Here is an 18,182-nt window from a genome sequence, read left to right on the forward strand (position 1 = left end):
TGATGAAGCTGACAGTGAAAGGAGAACTCCACGTATAAACTTTGAAGAGTAACTTGCTGTCTGTCAGCAAAATTGCCGACGAAGGATGTGTTAGAATAAAATCCTTAAGGATTTTGAGGATCCTTAAAATACTGAAGGATGAACAGACTTCACCTAGCTTTTTAAACTTATTCCATAAAATTATAAAAGACATATAGATTTTTATAAAATAACAGCTTTGTCAAATGAAAGTTATCAGTTTCTAGCATTTTTAATGAAATTATACGAAAACATTGCCAGAGAAAATGAAAGTTTGCTTAAAACACAAAAAGGCACATTGTTTCGTAAATCTCTGTCTACAAAGAAGAAAATATAATCGTCGAAAAACGTAACTAACTTTCCCAGCTATTAGATTGACGAATTTATGAAAAACTTACCTGATAGCCGGCCGGATGGGGAGGGGGCATATGGGGCAGCCCGGTCGTCGGCATCGGGGGCTGCATTTGTCCCGGTTGCGGAGGGTACGGCTTCGGTGGATATCCACCGGCTGCTACCGGTACTCCTGCTGGCCCGCCAGGCATCGGTGGCATTCCTACTGGACCAGGGGCACCAGGTGGCATCGAACCCGGTGGATACTGATTCGGTGCAGCTGGTGGAAATGATGGTGGAGCTTGTTGTTGACCACCGGAGAATGATTGTGGTGCAGCTCCAGGGTACATTTGTTGCTGTTGTGGTTGTTGCGGTATCGGTTGAGGTGGAAGGAATTGCTGTTGGGGCTGTTGTTGAGGGGGTTGTTGGGGATAGGAAGGTTGTTGTGGGATTTGTTGTTGAGGGGCGAATTGAGGTTGACCCATTGGAGGTCTTGGTGGACCTGCAGCCGATGGAGGATACTGTACAGCAGCAGGGGCTGGGGGACCACCAGTGGCCATAAGAGGTGGCTGCATACTTGGTTGGCTCGGTGGCATTTGTTGGTGTCCATTGGACATGCCCATGGGCGCAGGTGGCCTGTTGAGTGCTGCTGCTTGACCAGGGCCGTTTTGCATGGGTGGTTGTGCTTGAGGCCCTGGTGGAAATCCTCCCGGTGTAGGAGCTATTCCGGAAGGTGGACGACCCACAGCCGAAGGATTCGGAAATGGAGGACCGTTAGCTTTCGGTGGACCACCCAACGACATGTTGCCAAATTGATTAGAAAGCTGAAACAATAGTGATATGTTGAAATATGATTACTGACCACTGGTAACAGATGATTTTGTTATTACATTCTGAGGAGCTCCATTGATTGGTGGCGGAGGCCCTTGACCAACTCCAGGTTGTGGCCAACCTTGCTGAGCTTGCCCATAAGATGTCATTTGTGGATTCATTTTCTGCTCTACAACTCAACCTGCAATCATAAAACAGCAGCTTTAAAAGAATGAGCCTCAACAATATTTTCTTTGATGACTTGGAACTCCCTTGAATTAAAAAAAAAATCACGAGCCGAGATGGCGAAATTTCTTGGTACCTATTTCAAAGCAGATTCTCACCTTTTTTTTTTATTAAAAAAAACAGAACCCAGTTTACCCAACGTAACGTAGCACTTCTTCAACACAAATTTACAAACTTTACAGCATAATTAGCAACAATAAATGCATCAAACAACCAGCGTATCGCTCGGATTCACGAAAATTTGCTACAATTTCCACGTCAGACGTGCACAGGAAAACAGATTAGTGTCACGAAGCAGAAATTGGAAAAAGCAAATCGCCGAGTTTGTGGACGAGGGGAAGTGAAAATTCTTATTTTGACTGTCATCAGCGGCTGTCAAGTAGCCTTTTTCGGGTGCCACGTAACTCAACGAAAAAACTTGACGAATCGCGTAGGGTGGTGCGATTTTGCGATTGATTCATAGAATCGCGATATATTATCATAATAATATATCATAACTTTAAAGATATTATCTTAACCTCATTTTAGTTTAAAATTTGTCTATACCCGCTTAAATTTTCAAAAACGCATGCAAGCAAAATCGTACTGTCTGCTGACCAGTGCAATCCGAACACAAACGAAGACAATCCGGGTGTAAAGACGGTGAAAGATACCAGAAATTTTCGACGCTTCTCAGTACGTTTTTTTTCTACTGTCAAATTTATCATGTTTTATTTTCCTTCTTCCCTTCTCCAGTGTCGTGATTTTGACTGATTAATCTAACGACCACAGATTGAACAACCTTCTGTAGGCAGTATCATCCATACCCACGTATGGAGTAACTCGAAAATCGAAAGTGGTTTTTTTTAAAATTCGGATGGAATCAGAATTATAATTCATTATAATTATAAGTCATTATAATTCATTTGCCAGAAACCACTGGAACAAATCCTACAAATTTAGTATCTTGAGCCTGGGTTGTTGTATTGAACTTTGTAGAATGAAGTTTTATTATTAAATTCTAGAGTTTGTTTTGATTAAGTCGTATGAACCACCTGGCATGTTTTGAGAAAATCGTTTTTTAAGTTCCGAAACACCTTTTTAATTCTTACTTTGTTATTACTGGTAAAATTCGTCTGCAAATTCTAAATTTCATGTAAAACTGAACGCTAAACATGATGATGTACTTGAAACTTGCATTAATTCAGTTCTTATAAATGAAGTGGTACTTACGACATAGTGCATTTCTCTTCTGGCGCAAACGTCCTTTTGATCAATTGATAATGCTATGGTTACTAAAACTGATTCGATTGGCCCAAATCCTCTGTTTTTCATTCGGAGTTGTTCGATGAAAGGTTTTAAATGGTAATTGTATCCAATTAGCACGCTGAAATCGTTGAGCGATGGCATTTGTGATTATTGTATTGTGGGACTTGCCGTTGGGAGTCCACCCGGACATTTCCCACCACTACCATTGGCGCTAATGGCCGTTAAAGGAGTGTAAAATGGCAGCGCACATCTGTTTTGAATATTTCGTTTGCCTCTGGGATGAAAAAATAATACTATCTATTTACACAGCGAAAAGTAAAGCTGATAGTACTCATCAACACTAATTTGGAACCAGATATTTTATTAGGACAGCTAAGATCACTCCTGGACACAGTTTTTAATTAAATTTACACGAATTTTCACAATTTGACAACAAACTTTACGCGACGAAGCATAACGTCGTAAAAACCAACCTGACGAATTGTTTTTAGCGACCTTTTGCATCCCGGCAAATACACGGCAGTGCAAAATGATGCAAAAACCAAGTTGCACTGAAAAATGAGAAAGTCATCATACGTCCTAAATTCAAATCATTGTGTAAAAGTTATTTGATGATAAAATGAAACCAATTTTTTACCAAATATAAAAAACATGGTTATCAATCGTTTGAAGCAAATAACTCAGTTTTGTTTATATTGGTTCATACGACCTAATCAAAACAAACTCTAGAATTGTTTTAAGCGACCTTTTGCATCCCGGCAAATACACGGCAGTGCAAAATGATGCAAAAACCAAGTTGAACTGAAAAATGAGAAAGTCATCATACGTCCTAAATTCAAATCATTGTGTAAAAGTTATTTGATGATAAAATGAAACCAATTTTTTACCAAATATAAAATACATGGTTATCAATCGTTTGAAGCAAATAACTCAGTTTTGTTTATATTGGTTCATACGACCTAATCAAAACAAACTCTAGAATTCATAATATTTGAGGTATGCTTCTTAGAGTAGTACAGGCCAATGACATAGTGAGTGCGATGCGATGCGAACCACATTTGAAGAAAATGTATGTGATGAATCGCTTAACTTGAAATACTCAACACGGCGAAGCAGACGTCAATTTGTTCCGCCGCTCGAGTTCGGATTGGCCGCAATTCGCATCGCATCGCTCTCACTATATCATCGGCCACAATCGCGGCAAGCGAAAAAAGGAAAAACTAACTACAAAAAGCATTAAATATTCCGTAATGGGCGATGGGCGCGCTCGCAATCCCGGTATACGATTTCTCGTGTGTTAAACAGAGAAAGCAATAGCCTTCACTCCGATTAGCTGTCATTGTTATGGAAATCTGTGTAAGAGTAAAGAGCAAGCTTAATTCTTTTTAGCTGGCCCATATGCCCAATTCGTTATTTAAAAAATCTCAGTATAGAAATTAAAATAAAAAAAAACTCACACTGAAAAATAATTTCTTTCCGTGCTTTTTATATATTTTTTATTTGCCTATAAATCGTCAATGATAGACGTCAAATTTTTGTCGAATTTCTCTTTTCATCTCCTTACTCATAACTTATTCGAATCTTTTCCTTCCTCGCAGAGCAGAATAAGGAAATTTACGATTCGTAAAATTGAAATAGTTTCAATATTTCGTCACCATTTATTAGTGTGATTTTCTGAAACGTTCTAAGCTGAATCAGTCGCGAATAGAAGCTTCTAAAGTGAGTCCGGTTGAGTAAAGCTCGCTACTGTCACGGGTCAAAGATCACGCATATTTTTTTTTCATCTGAGGCAAAACTTCAATCGTAGAATGTCGTCTGAAAACACAAAAAAACCGGATGCGGCTACCGGATCTGGTGCCGATGACAAGGAGTTAGATGATCTACTAGACAGTAAGTATGAGTATCTTAGTTGAATATTTTTATCATTATGAGAGGGTATTATGTAATGTGGTCATTCTAATGTTTGTTGACTTTTTCCCTTATAGGTGCTTTGGAAGATTTTGGAAAGCACAAAGAAAATGAAGACAAAAAATCAACGACCGCTTCCGGAAGTCAACCGGCAGTAGAACATGACGATCCTCCGACCGAGCAGCTATGGAATGATGAATTTATCAGGTAAATATGAGTTTGAAAACTCAACACGGGAGCATATTGGTTAACAAATGAATTTAGATTATCTAATTAAGTAAAGTGATCACAAGCCTCATTCCGGCAACTGCAACGTTGATATAAAGTCTCATATCTCTAATGAATCCCTCTTTCAGTTCGCAGGCAAAGATGTTTGAGGAGAAAATGGCAGCCTTGTTCGGTGGCGGAGAACCCGTAGATGCGGATCAGATATCGCTCGGTTTCCAGCGGATTGCAGAGGCAGCCGCGCTGGCTGTTCGAGGTGAGCCTGACAGTGCACCGGCAGATACAATCGATCCGAGTATCAGCCAGAGTATTTCGGATGCGTTGCGAGGTTTAAGCGAAGGAAGGGAAAACCTGCAGACGCCGTTCAATCCGGAGGACATCGCCAGTATGTTTGGGAATATCGATCTAAACGGAAGCGGCGAAAGCAATGCGTTTTTGCCGTTCATGCAAAGTATGATGCAGAGTTTGTTGTCGGCCGAGGTTCTATTGCCCAGTTTGAAGGACCTCACCGAGAAGTATCCCAGCTGGTTGAGAGAAAACGGCGAGAAGATTTCCAAAGAGGACAAAGAACGTTACGAGAAGCAGCTTAAACTGATGCAGGATGTTTGCCAAGAGTTGGAGAAAGAGAAGGCCGAAGATTCGGCCGAAGTGAAGCGGGTGCGATTCCAAACGGTGCTCGACATGATGCAGAGCATGCAGGATTTGGGACAACCGCCGGCGGATCTGGTGGGGGATTTGGGTCCGGGTAACATGAATTTACCCACTATCGATCCGACTGCCTTCAGTGATCCAAACCAGTGTGCACCGAGTTAATCTAGGCCACGTGCAAACACTGTCATATTTCATATGTTCGTATTCAAAGCTAGATTAGAGAGATTTTTGGTAGAAAAAGCATTCAAAATCACGTATAACATACATCAGCGGTGATGCACTGCAACAGCAAAGGCTTCATTATATTTTATATTGGATGAGATTTTCAAGTTAATGGCGGCAGGTTTTTACGTTCTATGTATTTTGCATGAATAAATTATATGTTTGTGTTATACTTCTAAATAGGTGGTTTTTGGAAAGTCCAAAAGGGGCTTGATCTTCGGCTAGCATTCACTTGGGTGAATAGAACATGATTCACTACGATGACAAGTTTCGTTCTCAAATCTTGACCTCGGCTTTGCGGACGTAGTTACAAACTTCAAGCTTAAATCTTCTACTCGCTACTAGATGATATCATTTCGATCTGTAGATAACAGTTATATGACATTCGTACTTGTATCCCGACAAATATTTGAAAGAGATGTTGCCATGTAATGAACACCTTACAGTCAGTTTTGAACATCAGGAGCAAAGTAGTGGTAAATTTCTTTAAAAGAAGTACCGCCATGTTTTAGTACGTATCTAAAAAAAATCGTATTTAGAAAAGAATTCGGCTCCGAGCGATGTGGAACTTCAAGTAATTCAACAAGATCAGATTTGTTAAAATCGGTTCAGTCGTTTGCCAGTTAGGAAAGGTGTTGGAATGTTTAGGACCTACTTTTGTTTTAGGTTAGGCCTTTCAGTATTGAAAGTTTTAACACTTTGTGTTTTATCTTTAAACAGGAATCTAAAAAGATGCCACAGTCTTCTAACTTTAAAATGTTCAAAAAGCGATAAAACATGTTTTTTTGTCATACGTGATATTCACTTGGTGAATAAAAAATCCTCATAATTTACGGAAGGAATTCAAATATAATATTCAAGAATGAAACACTATACCTACCAAAATTATAGGAAAAATCGTCTCCTACTCTCCATTTGATGCCGTTTGTTGGTGATCATCCATTCGTAGTCTCCGCACTTGCTGTCGAATAGGCCCTGCTGCAGGGAACGCAACTTGAGCGTAAATCTGGGTCCCAGTTCCCGCAGCTTGACGCGTTTGCCATTTTTATCGAACTCATACATGTGGTGCCGGAAGAAGATGTAATCACGCTGATTGTGAAAGGTGGCCACTCGGCGGCCATGGAATTCGGGCTCATAGTGAAACAGCGATCCCAGCATTCGTCCGATGGTCAGACCCAGCCGAGTGCTAAAGTTGGTCAGAATCACCTCCGGTCGATGGCTGCTCACATTTTTGCGACGTTTCTTCAGATCTTTGAGAGATTTGAAGTTGCTTACCTGCAAGGTGAAAAAAAAATCAGAAAAAGGTATCTAGCAAATGAGCTTTGAAAGTTATACCTTGAAATGTGCCGTCGGTCCATCCGGTAGATGGATTACCAGTAATCCTTCCGGTTGCTTGTTGTTCTCGTTGATTACCACAATATCTGTGTATTCCTCCCGGATTGCGCTTTTGCATACGTTTTTCAGCTTCGTATTGTTTCTAGCGTATATGTGAGCATTAGGGACGATCATCTCTAGCTCTGCTCCGAATTTTCGCGTACGGCTGTGCGGCGTGGCATTGTACGTGATCAAAACCTTTGGCTCGTAGGTTTTTTTGTAGTACTCGTTGAACTCATCGTTCTCGAGATCGTTTGCGATTTCTTCGTTATCTTCTTCGGTCACGTTAGCTATGGCCGTTTGATCTTTCTCTCGCAAGCTTTCTATCGTATGTCCCGGGTCTTTGGGGCCACCCTCGAGCTTACGGGCTTTCCGAGCTGCTTTTTCTTCCTTCTTCTTGCTCGATTGTAGCCTTTTGAACCTCCTGGAGCGTATCTCTTTATTCTTGATCAAGTTTATCGGATTTATTACGGGGTAAGAGACCTCTGCCTCTGGATCATCGTCGTCCTTAAGACCCATTTTACGACGTCGTTTCAATTCCATTTCAGCTCGTTCTGCTGCATCTCTGGCAGCTTTCTCATCCAGGTAATCCTGCAACCGCTTCCGCTTTACCGGTGGTTCTGTGGAATTTTTCTTTTGTTTTGGAACGTCCATTTCCGAGTCACTGCTGTCACTCGACATTTTGCAGTGAAAAATACTTTTTCGACTAACTTTGATATCAAAATTGTGCTTAAAAGGTATTATTTAAGCAATAAACTTAAAATTTCTTCGCAAAATTGAAACCGCACAAACGATGATCTTCCATGAAACAGGACCACGTTGTTTTGTTTTCAAATTCAATGAATGGACCATGGTTTCTCCATTGCGTTGATGGGTGCTTTTCGTTAAGATTTGCATGCTTATTTTGATTTAAAAACATTTGGATGGAATTTCAAAAGCATCAAATTGTATTTCTAGCGTAACATTTCATAAAGTAGAAACTAGCAGTTAGCTTTATTATTTGGTTTTATTTAGGCTTCGACTAAATCGAGAAATCGAATTAATTAACGTTATAAGTTTTTCTTATAAGACAAACATTCTCGCAATAGCAATCTTTGAAACTGGCATAATCACGGAAAATAAAAAATAGGTAAAATTTACCTTTTTGCGAGGTGATTTTTTACCACCCCTCTTTCGAGGTAAATTTTACCTTTTTTTCATTCACCTAGCAAAAAGGTAAATTCTACCTTTTTTAAATTCAGATAGCAAAAATGTAAATTTTACCTTTTGTAGCATTATAATTAAGTTTGTCTAGCTATTTTGTTCTGAGCGTGTAGTGATTGAGTCAAAAATAGACCAAAGATGAGTGTATAGAAATAAGAGTGTAGCCGTCAAACGCGCACGTGGAGAAAACAACATAAACAAAGAGCAACGATCAACAACAATCATCAACAAGCAACCAGAACAAGAACACGGTTAAGCGGTTAGATTCGTCATCGCGGTGAATAAAAAGTGCCTGCTATCATTGGTGTACCGGAACCGAAGCCGATCAAGGACAATATCCCGGATTTGCTCAGTGAAAAGGTGAGACAGCACGACCACTTTATTCGGATCAGATAAACCAATTTAGATTCCTCCAGCTTCCAGACAACTGATTGTGGGTAACACGTAGCAGCATCGACCGAGCCAGCACTGACAAGATTCAACCTCTGCTGAAGCAACGGTAAAGCAGTAAGGATTCATTTTGTTTCTTATCTAAAAACTCGCCTCTCATCGTAGGTTGATGCTAGCGTTGTGCTGAGAGAAGGAAGTAGAGCTCGAAAGAATATTTTAAGCTGCGCAAACCAGGTAGTAGGGTGAGTGAAGCATATTGAAAATCCCCTCCCACAAAAGGTGTTTAGACACTTTCGCCTTTACAGAACACATACGGAACTGCTGCCCTGGTATTCACCCATCCGACGTTGGGAATTGGAGGTGCAGGAAGAAAGCGACCCCTAGCGGGTGAGTAGCCAAATTACTGTGCGAAAAAGGAGTTTATGTAAAGCCAAAATTAACAATCGGCAGGTCGTTTTTGGGAGCTGAGAAAATCGCTTTTCGGGACTCGATTTTCGCCATCTCGGTTTTGCGAGTCCCGTTTTTGCGAAATCAAGCTGCGGACGTTGCGAGAGCCAGCCGGAAGTAGGCGGAAGTGCTCCGGGCAGCTGTGGCACGCCCGTCGAAGCAGTGCAGCCTGGCAGGGTTGCCAGTTCTACAGATACGACTGTGATAAGAAGAAAGGAAGCTGTGATACCCCTGTGCCGTCCAAGCAGCTGTGATATGATTGTTGTTATTGTTTTGATGTTATGGTAGGAACGGGCCCGTGAGTAATAATGTAAGCTAGCTTAAGTTTTTAAAATGTCGTGTGTAAGTAAATAATTATAATTGCTACAGATTTGGGTTTTGCGTGTTTGTGTTTTGGGTAAAAGTTAGCCGAGCAGCACACACTGAAAGTCAGTGGTGCTCACCTGTTTCATTGGCGCCCAACACAAAAACCCATTAGTTTATACTACCGTATACGTTAATATTTGTTGTTTTGGTGATTTATGCTAAGTTTTGTGATTTTGTGGATTTGGTTTTTTTTAATTTTTTTCCATCTACCACATTTTAAATTAGTTTTACTGTAGATAAGCATAATTATTTTAAGTTCAGCATGGATTTCACTCATTTGTCAGATGAGGAGATCTCATATGAGCTTGCCTTGCGTCATGTGGTCAATGTTGGACTCACTACGCATAGAGCAAAGGTGCTCAAATTAAAATCAGTAGTACAAGAAGACACTCTGAGAAACATTCGACACCTAGATTCTAAACATGTTATGACTCCTACAAATAACTTGGAGAATTGTCAGCGAAACGTTACCGGTATCCAGCAACAGATTGAATCCGCAATTCAATCTTCAAATACGGAACTACTGAAAATCTTGCACTCGCGGTTACTACACTACAAATCACGGCTGTCAATAATTAGTCCTTCGGATTTTTTAGCTGAGGCTTTATCGTCACTCGGATTACTAGTGGATGTATTATTGGCTGATATTAATCGCGCACTGAATCCAGTGTTACCAGTGCAATCAAGTTCAGTGAGATCGGAAAATTTCGAAAATCGTTTGAACCCAGCAGAAGAGGTGCGAGCTTCGTCGTTATCAACAGGTTCAGGAAAAACACCCACCCCACCGGGATTCTTCTTCGATGACTCGGAATTACAACACAAGAAACAGCAACAAACAACCGGTGAGCGTCTTCAACAACAACAGTTTCAAATGATACTAGATCAGCAACGTGAGCAAATTCAAATGGAGCTAAAAAAACATGAGGAGTTAAGGCTTCAACAACAGGAAATACATTTACACAGGCAGACTCAAGAAACCCAAGCTTCAACATCAGTAGTTCAACAACAACAACAAGATTTACTGGAGCAACAACAACAACTTATCCGACAGCTGCAAAACAGGAATCACCATTTAGAGCAGGCAAACCAACAACTTCAGAGACAAACGTTACAACAACAGCAGCAGGTGCCGCACCGAGAAGAGCCGTATCGTCGCATTCCGAAAGGAATTCATAACTGGCCGTTCAGGTTCCGGGGGCAGCATGATACAACATCATTGAACGTCTTTCTGGACAGGGTCGAAGCATTTGCTTCCTCTGAGAACTTGGACCAAGAAACGCTCCTCGCCAACATAAAGCACCTGCTTGAAAAAACTGCCCAGGATTGGTACACCCGAGCCTTCGTCGAAGGTAAACTGACGTCGTGGGAAGAATTTAAACGAGAGATACGCAAGGAGTTCCTGCCGAGTAGTTACTCGCAAATTCTTCGTCTTGAAGCTTCCTATCGTTTTCAGGGACAAAACGAATCGTTTTCGGATTTTCATCGCGATATTTCGATGCTTTTTCGTTTCATCACTCCGCCGATTTCGGAAGAGGACAAAATTTTCATCATGAAGAAAAATATGTGTGTGGATTACGCAATCATCGTTGCAGCAGCAAACCCAGCGTCGGTAGATGACTTGGTGAAGATATGTTCTAGCTATGATGACACTCGTAGACTTTTAAACTGTCAACGGAAAATCCCTTTTCCACACACCAGTTTGTTAGAACCTAACTTTGCTACGCCGTCACAACAACAACGATCCGGAATATCAACGGCCAATCAACGATTTAGTCGTGTTAACGTGATAGAGGAAGAGGATGCAAGAAGCACAGCTAATTTGGAACCGTATTCGGATCAGGAAAATCTTTATGCAAAAATCGATGAGCTGGAACAACAAGTTTGCGCATTCAGGATGCAACTGGAAAGACAGCGGAGCGAGCCAACGAAAGATAGAAAAAGTTGGGAACCAACGAGAACGGTGCAACGACAGAACGACCAACACTTATTGTCTCAGCGTAGACAACAAGCAATCCAGATGCAGCTACCATCGCAGTCAGAAAGATCTTCAGCTTATCAAGAACAATCTCATTACTCAGGCTCAAGAAATCCAGATCTACAGAAACAAGCAACTGAAAGACCACTACAGGCAACTCAACAAGAAGGACAACTCAGGGTTCCAGAATTTCAACATCAATTGTTCCCTTCAACCTCAACCAATCATGAAGGCACAAGAGAAAACGATCGTCAATTATCAAAGGTTTGCTGGAATTGTGACGAGGAAGGTCACCGTTTCCAGGACTGCCCGAGACCTCAGGCAATTTTGTTTTGCTATCGATGTGGTAGGAAAGGTTATTCACTGCGCAGCTGTTTTACTTGCCGTACGGATTCGGGAAACCTGCCAGCGGAGAATCGTCAATAGAGGGAAACCATTCTTCGTCCTTTGAGAATCCCTCAAACATGTTAGATTTTGATTACTTACACTCAATTATTATCAAAACAGGAACTGATAATCGCCCGCACGCGGAAATTAAGATTGAAAATAGACTATTTACCGCACTTTTGGATAGTGGCGCTACCTGTTCATTGTTAGGTGGAAAAATGGTAGAAATTGTACGAGAACTGAACTTAGTAGAAGAGCACATAAACGGAGGAATACGAACGGCGGACGGAACAAAGCACGCTGTAAAAGGCTTTGCACGGTTGCCAATTGAATACAACAACCGAAAAGATATTTTACCGCTTCTAATTATTCCCAGTATACCGGACTGTATAATCCTCGGAATGAACTTTTGGGATAAGTTCGGTGTCAAGGCAATTTGCTGTATGGCTGACCAAATAAACGACGAAAACGAGAAAGAACCAATGAAGCCGCTGTCAGTAGAGGAGAAAACTCAACTGGATACCGTAGTACATCGCTTTCCTACAGCAACACGAGAGAAGTTAGGAAGAACAACCTTATACAACCATCGGATAGATGTGGGAAATGCAGTTCCTAAAAAACAGAGATATTACACGATGTCACCTTACGTTCTCAGCGAAATTAACAAAGAAATAGATAGAATGCTCGAATTAGATGTGATAGAAGATGCGAAATTTTCGCCATGGAACAATCCATTGGTTGCGGTCAAGAAGAAAACTGGAAGCTATAGAGTATGTCTGGATGCTCGATATCTAAACTCAATTATGGTGAATGAGGGATATCCTATTCCGCAAATTTCGGCAATCATAAATAATCTCGGCAACTGTAGTTTCATATCGTCGATAGATTTGAAAGACGCTTTCTGGCAATTACCCTTGGAGGAATCCTCTCGTCCATTAACAGCTTTCACGGTGCCACAGCGCGGACACTTCCAGTTCAAAGTGGTCCCATTTGGATTGTGCACGGCAAGTCAGGCATTAGCAAGACTAATGACCCATTTATTCGCAGACCTTGAACCGAAAGTGTTTTGCTATTTAGACGATATTATTATTTGTTCCCAAACCTTCAACGAACATCTACGAATGCTGGAAGAAGTCGCTGATCGCTTGAGAAGAGCAAATCTGACTATTTCAGCAGAAAAGTCAAAATTTTGCAGAGCGGAACTCAAATACCTTGGTTTCATACTGAACGAAGAAGGATGGAACGTAGACGGAGACAAGATCAGCTGTATTATCAATTTTCCAGAACCAACTTCAAGAAAAGAATTACAGCGCTTTTTGGGGCTCTGTAACTGGTATCGCCGTTTCATCGCAGATTTTTCCAGAATAGCAGCAGCTCTAACAGAGCTTACCAGAACAAAAGTTCGGTTCAAATGGAACGATAAGGCGGAGCAAGCATTCAACGAACTTAAGAAGGCACTCACATCGGCACCAGTTTTGGCGATGCCAGATTACGGCAAACCTTTCGCAATAGCTTGTGATGCCAGTGACATCGCTATTGGAGCAGTTCTAACGCAGGAGATAGATGGGCAAGAACACCCAATATGCTATTTCTCGCAGAAACTCTCTTCCTCAGAACGCAAGTACTCGGTCACCGAGCGAGAATGTTTAGCAGTTATTAGAGCCATAGAAAAGTTTAGAGGCTTCATTGAAGGAGTAAAGTTCTCTGTCTACTGCGACCATGCTGCATTAAGCTATCTAAGGTCGATGAAGAATCCTACCGCATTAATGAGTCGTTGGTTATTGCGTTTGAACGCATTTGATTTCGACATCAAATACCGCAAAGGAACGGTCAATGTGGTTCCTGATGCACTCTCCAGAATTGTCCCGGAATCAGTTTGCACAGTAACTTCAGTAGAAGACCTCTGGTACACACGTCTCAGCGAGCAGATAAAACAGAACTCGAGCAAGTTTCCTGACTTTAGGCTGATCAACAGTGTTCTATACAAGAACTGCAAGTGCAAGGATGAGATAGGCAACGTCACGCACAAATGGAAGAAAGTCATACCGAAGAACGAACGACTAGAAACGATCAGACGATTTCATGACTCATCATCATCAGCGCACTTGGGTTTCATAAAGACCTTCCACAAGCTGCAGACTTTCTTTTACTGGCCGAAGATGGCGGATGACGTAGCAGCATACATTAGAACATGCGACACATGCAAGGCATGCAAAGCACCGAACACGGCTACGATGCCAACGATGGGAGCTGCAAAGCCGGCACGGATACCGTGGGAATTAATCTCAGTTGATTTTGTTGGGCCCTTAACCAGATCCAAGGCAGGAAACACGGTCATGTTGGTCGTAGTGGACTGGGTGACCAAGTACATCGTAGTGCATCCTATGCGATCAGCAGATTCAATAAAAATGGTGGAATTTTTAGAGAAGCAGGTCTTTTTGAAATTTTCGAAGCCGCGCATCATCCTATCGGATAACGGTAAGCAATTCTTGTCATCAGCGTTTAAAGCCCTTTTAGTAAAACATCAGATCACACACATGACCACAGCTTACTACTGTCCGATGGTAAACAACGCCGAGCGAGTCAACAGAGTGCTGATAACATGCATCAGGGCTTTAATCGAAGAGGATCATCGGGAGTGGGACGTCAATCTTTCAGCCATTACTGCCGCCATAAACAGTGCCAAACATGAGGTTACCGGGATTAGTCCGCACTGCGCTAACTTCGGCAGAGACTTACTGCTGCACACGGATCTTTACACGCAGCAAGACATAAACACACCAAAGGATCCCAAAGTGGCACAAGATGTGCGACTATCTACAATTCGTCGCATACAGGAGTTCATTCAACAACGCATAAAAAACAACCACGCAAAATCGAAGAAGCGATACGACGTCAATAAGAAACCAGCTACATTTCTTGTGGGAGATCTAGTATGGCGTCGCAACTTCACTCTCTCATCGAAGGCAGATCACATCAACCGAAAACTGGATCCCAAGTTTGTACCGGCAATCGTGAGGAAAATACTGGGCACTAACCTATACAAATTGGAAGACGTCCAATCAGGAAAGCGGGGTCGGTATCATGCCAAGAACATGAAAGCCGACTAGAGAAATTCAAGCTATGTAAGCAGTTGCTGACAACACACACACAAAATACGACATTGAGACGGCTGATGGACCTACATACACACATTGAAACCTCGCCTCCAATCCTATCGGACCACGACAACACGTTCCTGACGCCGAACTAGCGTTGAATTGCGCTTGGGATATTGGAATGCTGGAAATCCTGGAAAGTACAGCAGCTCCAAACACCACGTCGCTGCAGTCAAAGGGATTGTCAGGACAACATCAAGAACCCCGCGGATTACAGTTTTGCGCAGAAGTTGTGCGGAGTAGACTTCATGACGGCCGCTACTACCATATCGACTCTCTGCCGCAAACTACCAATACCGCCATGTTCCAGCTATGACGCAGACCAACCACCGTCTGTAAACCACTACGCTCAATGCGCTCAAAACACCGTTAGCCGATCGGGAGAAATCGTGCCACCATCGAGGGCAGTTAGCAAGATCATCGCTCGCTATCTCCTCGAATTATCACAGCTATGACGACAGGCTAGGCCTGTGAACGACTGCGTTATCGCCGAAAACACCGTTGCCGATCGGGACAAATCGAGCCATCGTCAAGCGCAGCGAGCAACAACACCTTTCACTACCTCCTCGCTTGACGACTATACAGCTACGTCCATCACCAAGGGTGATCAACAAAGAGATCTTCTTAGACTCAGCAAACACGCACAGCGTCAATCACCACACTACACCGAACGTGACAGTATGCCCGACTAGAGCATTGGTTAACGCCTTCGCAAGCGGATAGAGCTCATCCGCAGCGACAGTGCGGAATTCACGCTGCAAATCTGCTCCCCGAGCGACAGCAGTAATTTCCTCGACATGGACAACACATACTGAAGCAGTACGGAGTGTGCAGGTATCGTCTGGACAGGCTCCTCAGTAAATGGAGGTCAAAAACAGGACCATGCAGACCGAGAATACCCGGAAATGACTCCTCAGCGCCAAGGCGCTTCCCGTTCACGAACCGAGAAAAATCGTACTCTGTGGGCTGGACGCAGTTCACAGAGAGTTTCGAATAGAGACAGCGTTGGTTTGTCAAAGCTAGGCGAATCAATGCATCACCGATATAGACACCTTTCTACCCGCAAGGCCTCCCGCGGGCTAGCCGTTAGTCAGGGCGAGAGAAACTGACCGTGTTCATGCTAAACGCAAACACGCCGTTACTGGAACGTGACAAACCAGCAAGAAGCTCTCTTGAGCGCGATCCGTTAGTCAGGGCGAGAGAAACTGACCGTGTACATGCCTCGCGCTGTCACGCCGTTACTGGAACGTGACAAACCAGCAAATCCAGCTATGCACGCAGAAACACGACTGCCAACAACGGATGACCACTCCACGAAAATCCGGACAGACAGACCGTTTGCCGATCGGAACAAATCGAGCCGCGGAGAGCAACATCTGGACAACAGCACCATTAAACCAGCTATGAGCTACACCAGCTACGAAGATAACACCAAAATACAACCTTGGAACAAAACAACAAACCGTACTAATCTGGAATGGTGTCACTACATACGAGGTGAATCCAGTGTTCGAACCACATGCTGAACTAGTCCTAATTTTAGGGGGAGTAGCATAAACGGGGTCGTCAAGAAAACCCTCCATTCAAAAGCAACGCGATCTGGAGGCGCGGTATAACCTCCATTCGGGCTCTTGGCGATCAGGGAACTAAATTCTCCCTTTCCACGGATTTGCTGCTTTTCCCTCCTTTTATATCACAATATTTTTTAACCTCTTTTTAATTTTTATATTTGTTCAATGTTTTGTGTTTTTGAGCAAATTCGTAATGTTTAAGCTACTGTTTTGTGTTTGTAACCGTAGCGGAGGCAAGAATTTGAAAGCTGGTACAGGAACGGTCAGAGACGATTTGCCAAGACTCGTTGGCGTTCGGTCAAGTCTTCCAGAAGTCGCTGGAGTAGTATTTTCGATTTGGGCCTTTAAGTTTCGATCTGGCAAGCATTGTTGTGGCTTGCGAAGTTTCGTGGTTGCCTTAGGGTGGCCAGACCGATGTCTCTGATCGTTGCCTAGGTATAGAGGTTTTTGAATTTTTCATGAATCGTTGTCTCCGATTCATGAAAAATTCTTCCGTTGCGGTAGTGTACACTCAGAAATGAAAAAAATATAAAAATGATTTAGTTTAATTTATCCCGCAATTATTAGGCGAATAATTTTTTTAGGTCATAAAAAATAAGTATCGCGATATTATTTTTTATGCATTGGAAACATTTCTCCTTGAGAAATAATTCTCTGCTTAAAATTTAATGACGCGAAACATTTCAATCTGTCATTTTTTACGGCTCATTTTGTTTACTATTGCATTGTTGTTGTTCTCTGGAAATTTCGCTACCTCACTTCATCGAATCGTCTCCGGTTCACGTGTTCAAGGAGCTGATTAGGATCAACTAGGAAGAGAAATTCCGGAGTTTATTCCTTCCGGAATAAACCAGTGAAAATTCAGCATTGCCTTTGACGGTAGGTAGTACTAATTGCTCGTATCTCTTGAGAAATGTAAAAATTTTTTTGCAATGAAGTCAGATAGAGTAAAGATTATATTTAACCTTCTATTTTTTTTTTCGTTTACAGGTAGTTCAGCAAAAGGATAGGATCAATCAGCAAACAACAATCTACCATCCTGTAGAAACCTGCATGCCTACAAGCGTATCCACCTTTGCAACATGGGCCAGCACTGCTCCTATTGGAACAACACAGGAAAATGCCTAGGAGAACAGTGGTTTGTTTCGTTTCGAATGATCCGGAAACGATTCCCTTGTTGGAACGGTATTCGTGTCAAAGTTTATGATTATTTTAGGAAAAAAAGTTTATGAGTAAGTGAAATTCCAAATTATATTATAAAATTAAATTACATATATGTAATAAACAATAAATTTAAAAAATCTCAAATTTCTTTTTTTTTTCTCGCTTTACCTCCAATATAATTTCATTAATTCAACCGTTGCCTTAAATTTAGTTCTGTTTACGACCACCAGATGTCACTGATGTCCATTCCTCAATGCATAAATTTTAATCGCAGAAAATATTTCTCAGAGAGAAATATCCCAGTCATTACTCCATGAGAAATATCCTTGTGCGTAAAGAGGAAGAAACGTGAAAATACCTAAAAAATAATTGTTTGATATTTTATTTATTTCTGAGTGTATGTAGCATTATAATTAAGTTTGTCTAGCTATTTTGTTCTGAGCGTGTAGTGATTGAGTCAAAAATAGACCAAAGATGAGTGTATAGAAA

General features: G+C 41.9%; 3 protein-coding genes and 1 long non-coding RNA gene across 6 annotated transcripts; 2 read left to right on the plus strand and 2 right to left on the minus strand.

The window, feature by feature from the left end:
- Window positions 1-386: 386 nt before the first annotated feature.
- Window positions 387-1,735, minus strand: LOC129747125 (proline-rich protein HaeIII subfamily 1-like). 3 transcript variants are annotated; one of them, XM_055741160.1, is made up of 3 exons: window positions 1,540-1,735; window positions 1,239-1,360; window positions 387-1,172 (listed from the first exon to the last, which is right to left on the minus strand). In XM_055741160.1, the coding sequence occupies exons 2-3, from the start codon at window positions 1,338-1,340 to the stop codon at window positions 402-404; spliced, it is 873 nt and encodes a 290-aa protein (XP_055597135.1). In that variant the 5' UTR covers window positions 1,341-1,360; window positions 1,540-1,735; the 3' UTR covers window positions 387-401. The 3 variants fall into 3 exon arrangements, with proteins under 3 accessions (XP_055597135.1, XP_055597132.1, XP_055597133.1); XM_055741157.1 differs by having other exon boundaries at window positions 1,239-1,361; window positions 1,505-1,735; XM_055741158.1 differs by having other exon boundaries at window positions 1,481-1,735.
- A 2,451-nt stretch (window positions 1,736-4,186) lies between these two features.
- On the plus strand, window positions 4,187-5,838 carry LOC129744845 (peroxisomal biogenesis factor 19). The gene is made up of 3 exons (XM_055737574.1): window positions 4,187-4,542; window positions 4,638-4,767; window positions 4,917-5,838. Exons 1-3 carry the CDS (start codon window positions 4,461-4,463, stop codon window positions 5,596-5,598), a joined length of 894 nt encoding a protein of 297 aa, XP_055593549.1. The 5' UTR covers window positions 4,187-4,460; the 3' UTR covers window positions 5,599-5,838.
- A 648-nt stretch (window positions 5,839-6,486) lies between these two features.
- On the minus strand, window positions 6,487-7,878 carry LOC129744844 (probable ribosome production factor 1). Its single transcript, XM_055737573.1, has 2 exons — window positions 6,994-7,878; window positions 6,487-6,933 (listed from the first exon to the last, which is right to left on the minus strand). The coding sequence occupies exons 1-2, from the start codon at window positions 7,711-7,713 to the stop codon at window positions 6,544-6,546; spliced, it is 1,110 nt and encodes a 369-aa protein (XP_055593548.1). The 5' UTR covers window positions 7,714-7,878; the 3' UTR covers window positions 6,487-6,543.
- Window positions 7,879-8,388: 510 nt separating this feature from the next.
- LOC129749332 (uncharacterized) lies at window positions 8,389-9,488 on the plus strand. The gene is made up of 4 exons (XR_008738018.1): window positions 8,389-8,595; window positions 8,652-8,734; window positions 8,791-8,867; window positions 8,931-9,488. It is a non-coding gene; the product is annotated as an uncharacterized LOC129749332 (long non-coding RNA).
- Window positions 9,489-18,182: the final 8,694 nt, after the last annotated feature.

Source organism: Uranotaenia lowii, chromosome 2 (genome assembly GCF_029784155.1).
Source record: "Uranotaenia lowii strain MFRU-FL chromosome 2, ASM2978415v1, whole genome shotgun sequence".
NCBI lineage: Eukaryota > Metazoa > Arthropoda > Insecta > Diptera > Culicidae > Uranotaenia > Uranotaenia lowii.

Excerpts from the sequence above, each read along its gene's own strand:
- LOC129747125 (XM_055741160.1), bottom strand. The coding sequence starts at position 1,340 with ATGAATCCACAAATGACATCTTATGGGCAAGCTCAGCAAGGTTGGCCA. Across the intron at positions 1,173-1,238 it reads TCAATGGAGCTCCTCAGAAT|CTTTCTAATCAATTTGGCAA; the intron begins GTAATAACAAAA and ends CTATTGTTTCAG.
- LOC129744845 (XM_055737574.1), top strand. The coding sequence starts at position 4,461 with ATGTCGTCTGAAAACACAAAAAAACCGGATGCGGCTACCGGATCTGGT. Across the intron at positions 4,543-4,637 it reads GTTAGATGATCTACTAGACA|GTGCTTTGGAAGATTTTGGA; the intron begins GTAAGTATGAGT and ends TTTCCCTTATAG. Across the intron at positions 4,768-4,916 it reads TGGAATGATGAATTTATCAG|TTCGCAGGCAAAGATGTTTG; the intron begins GTAAATATGAGT and ends TCCCTCTTTCAG.
- LOC129744844 (XM_055737573.1), bottom strand. The coding sequence starts at position 7,713 with ATGTCGAGTGACAGCAGTGACTCGGAAATGGACGTTCCAAAACAAAAG. Across the intron at positions 6,934-6,993 it reads GACCGACGGCACATTTCAAG|GTAAGCAACTTCAAATCTCT; the intron begins GTATAACTTTCA and ends TTCACCTTGCAG.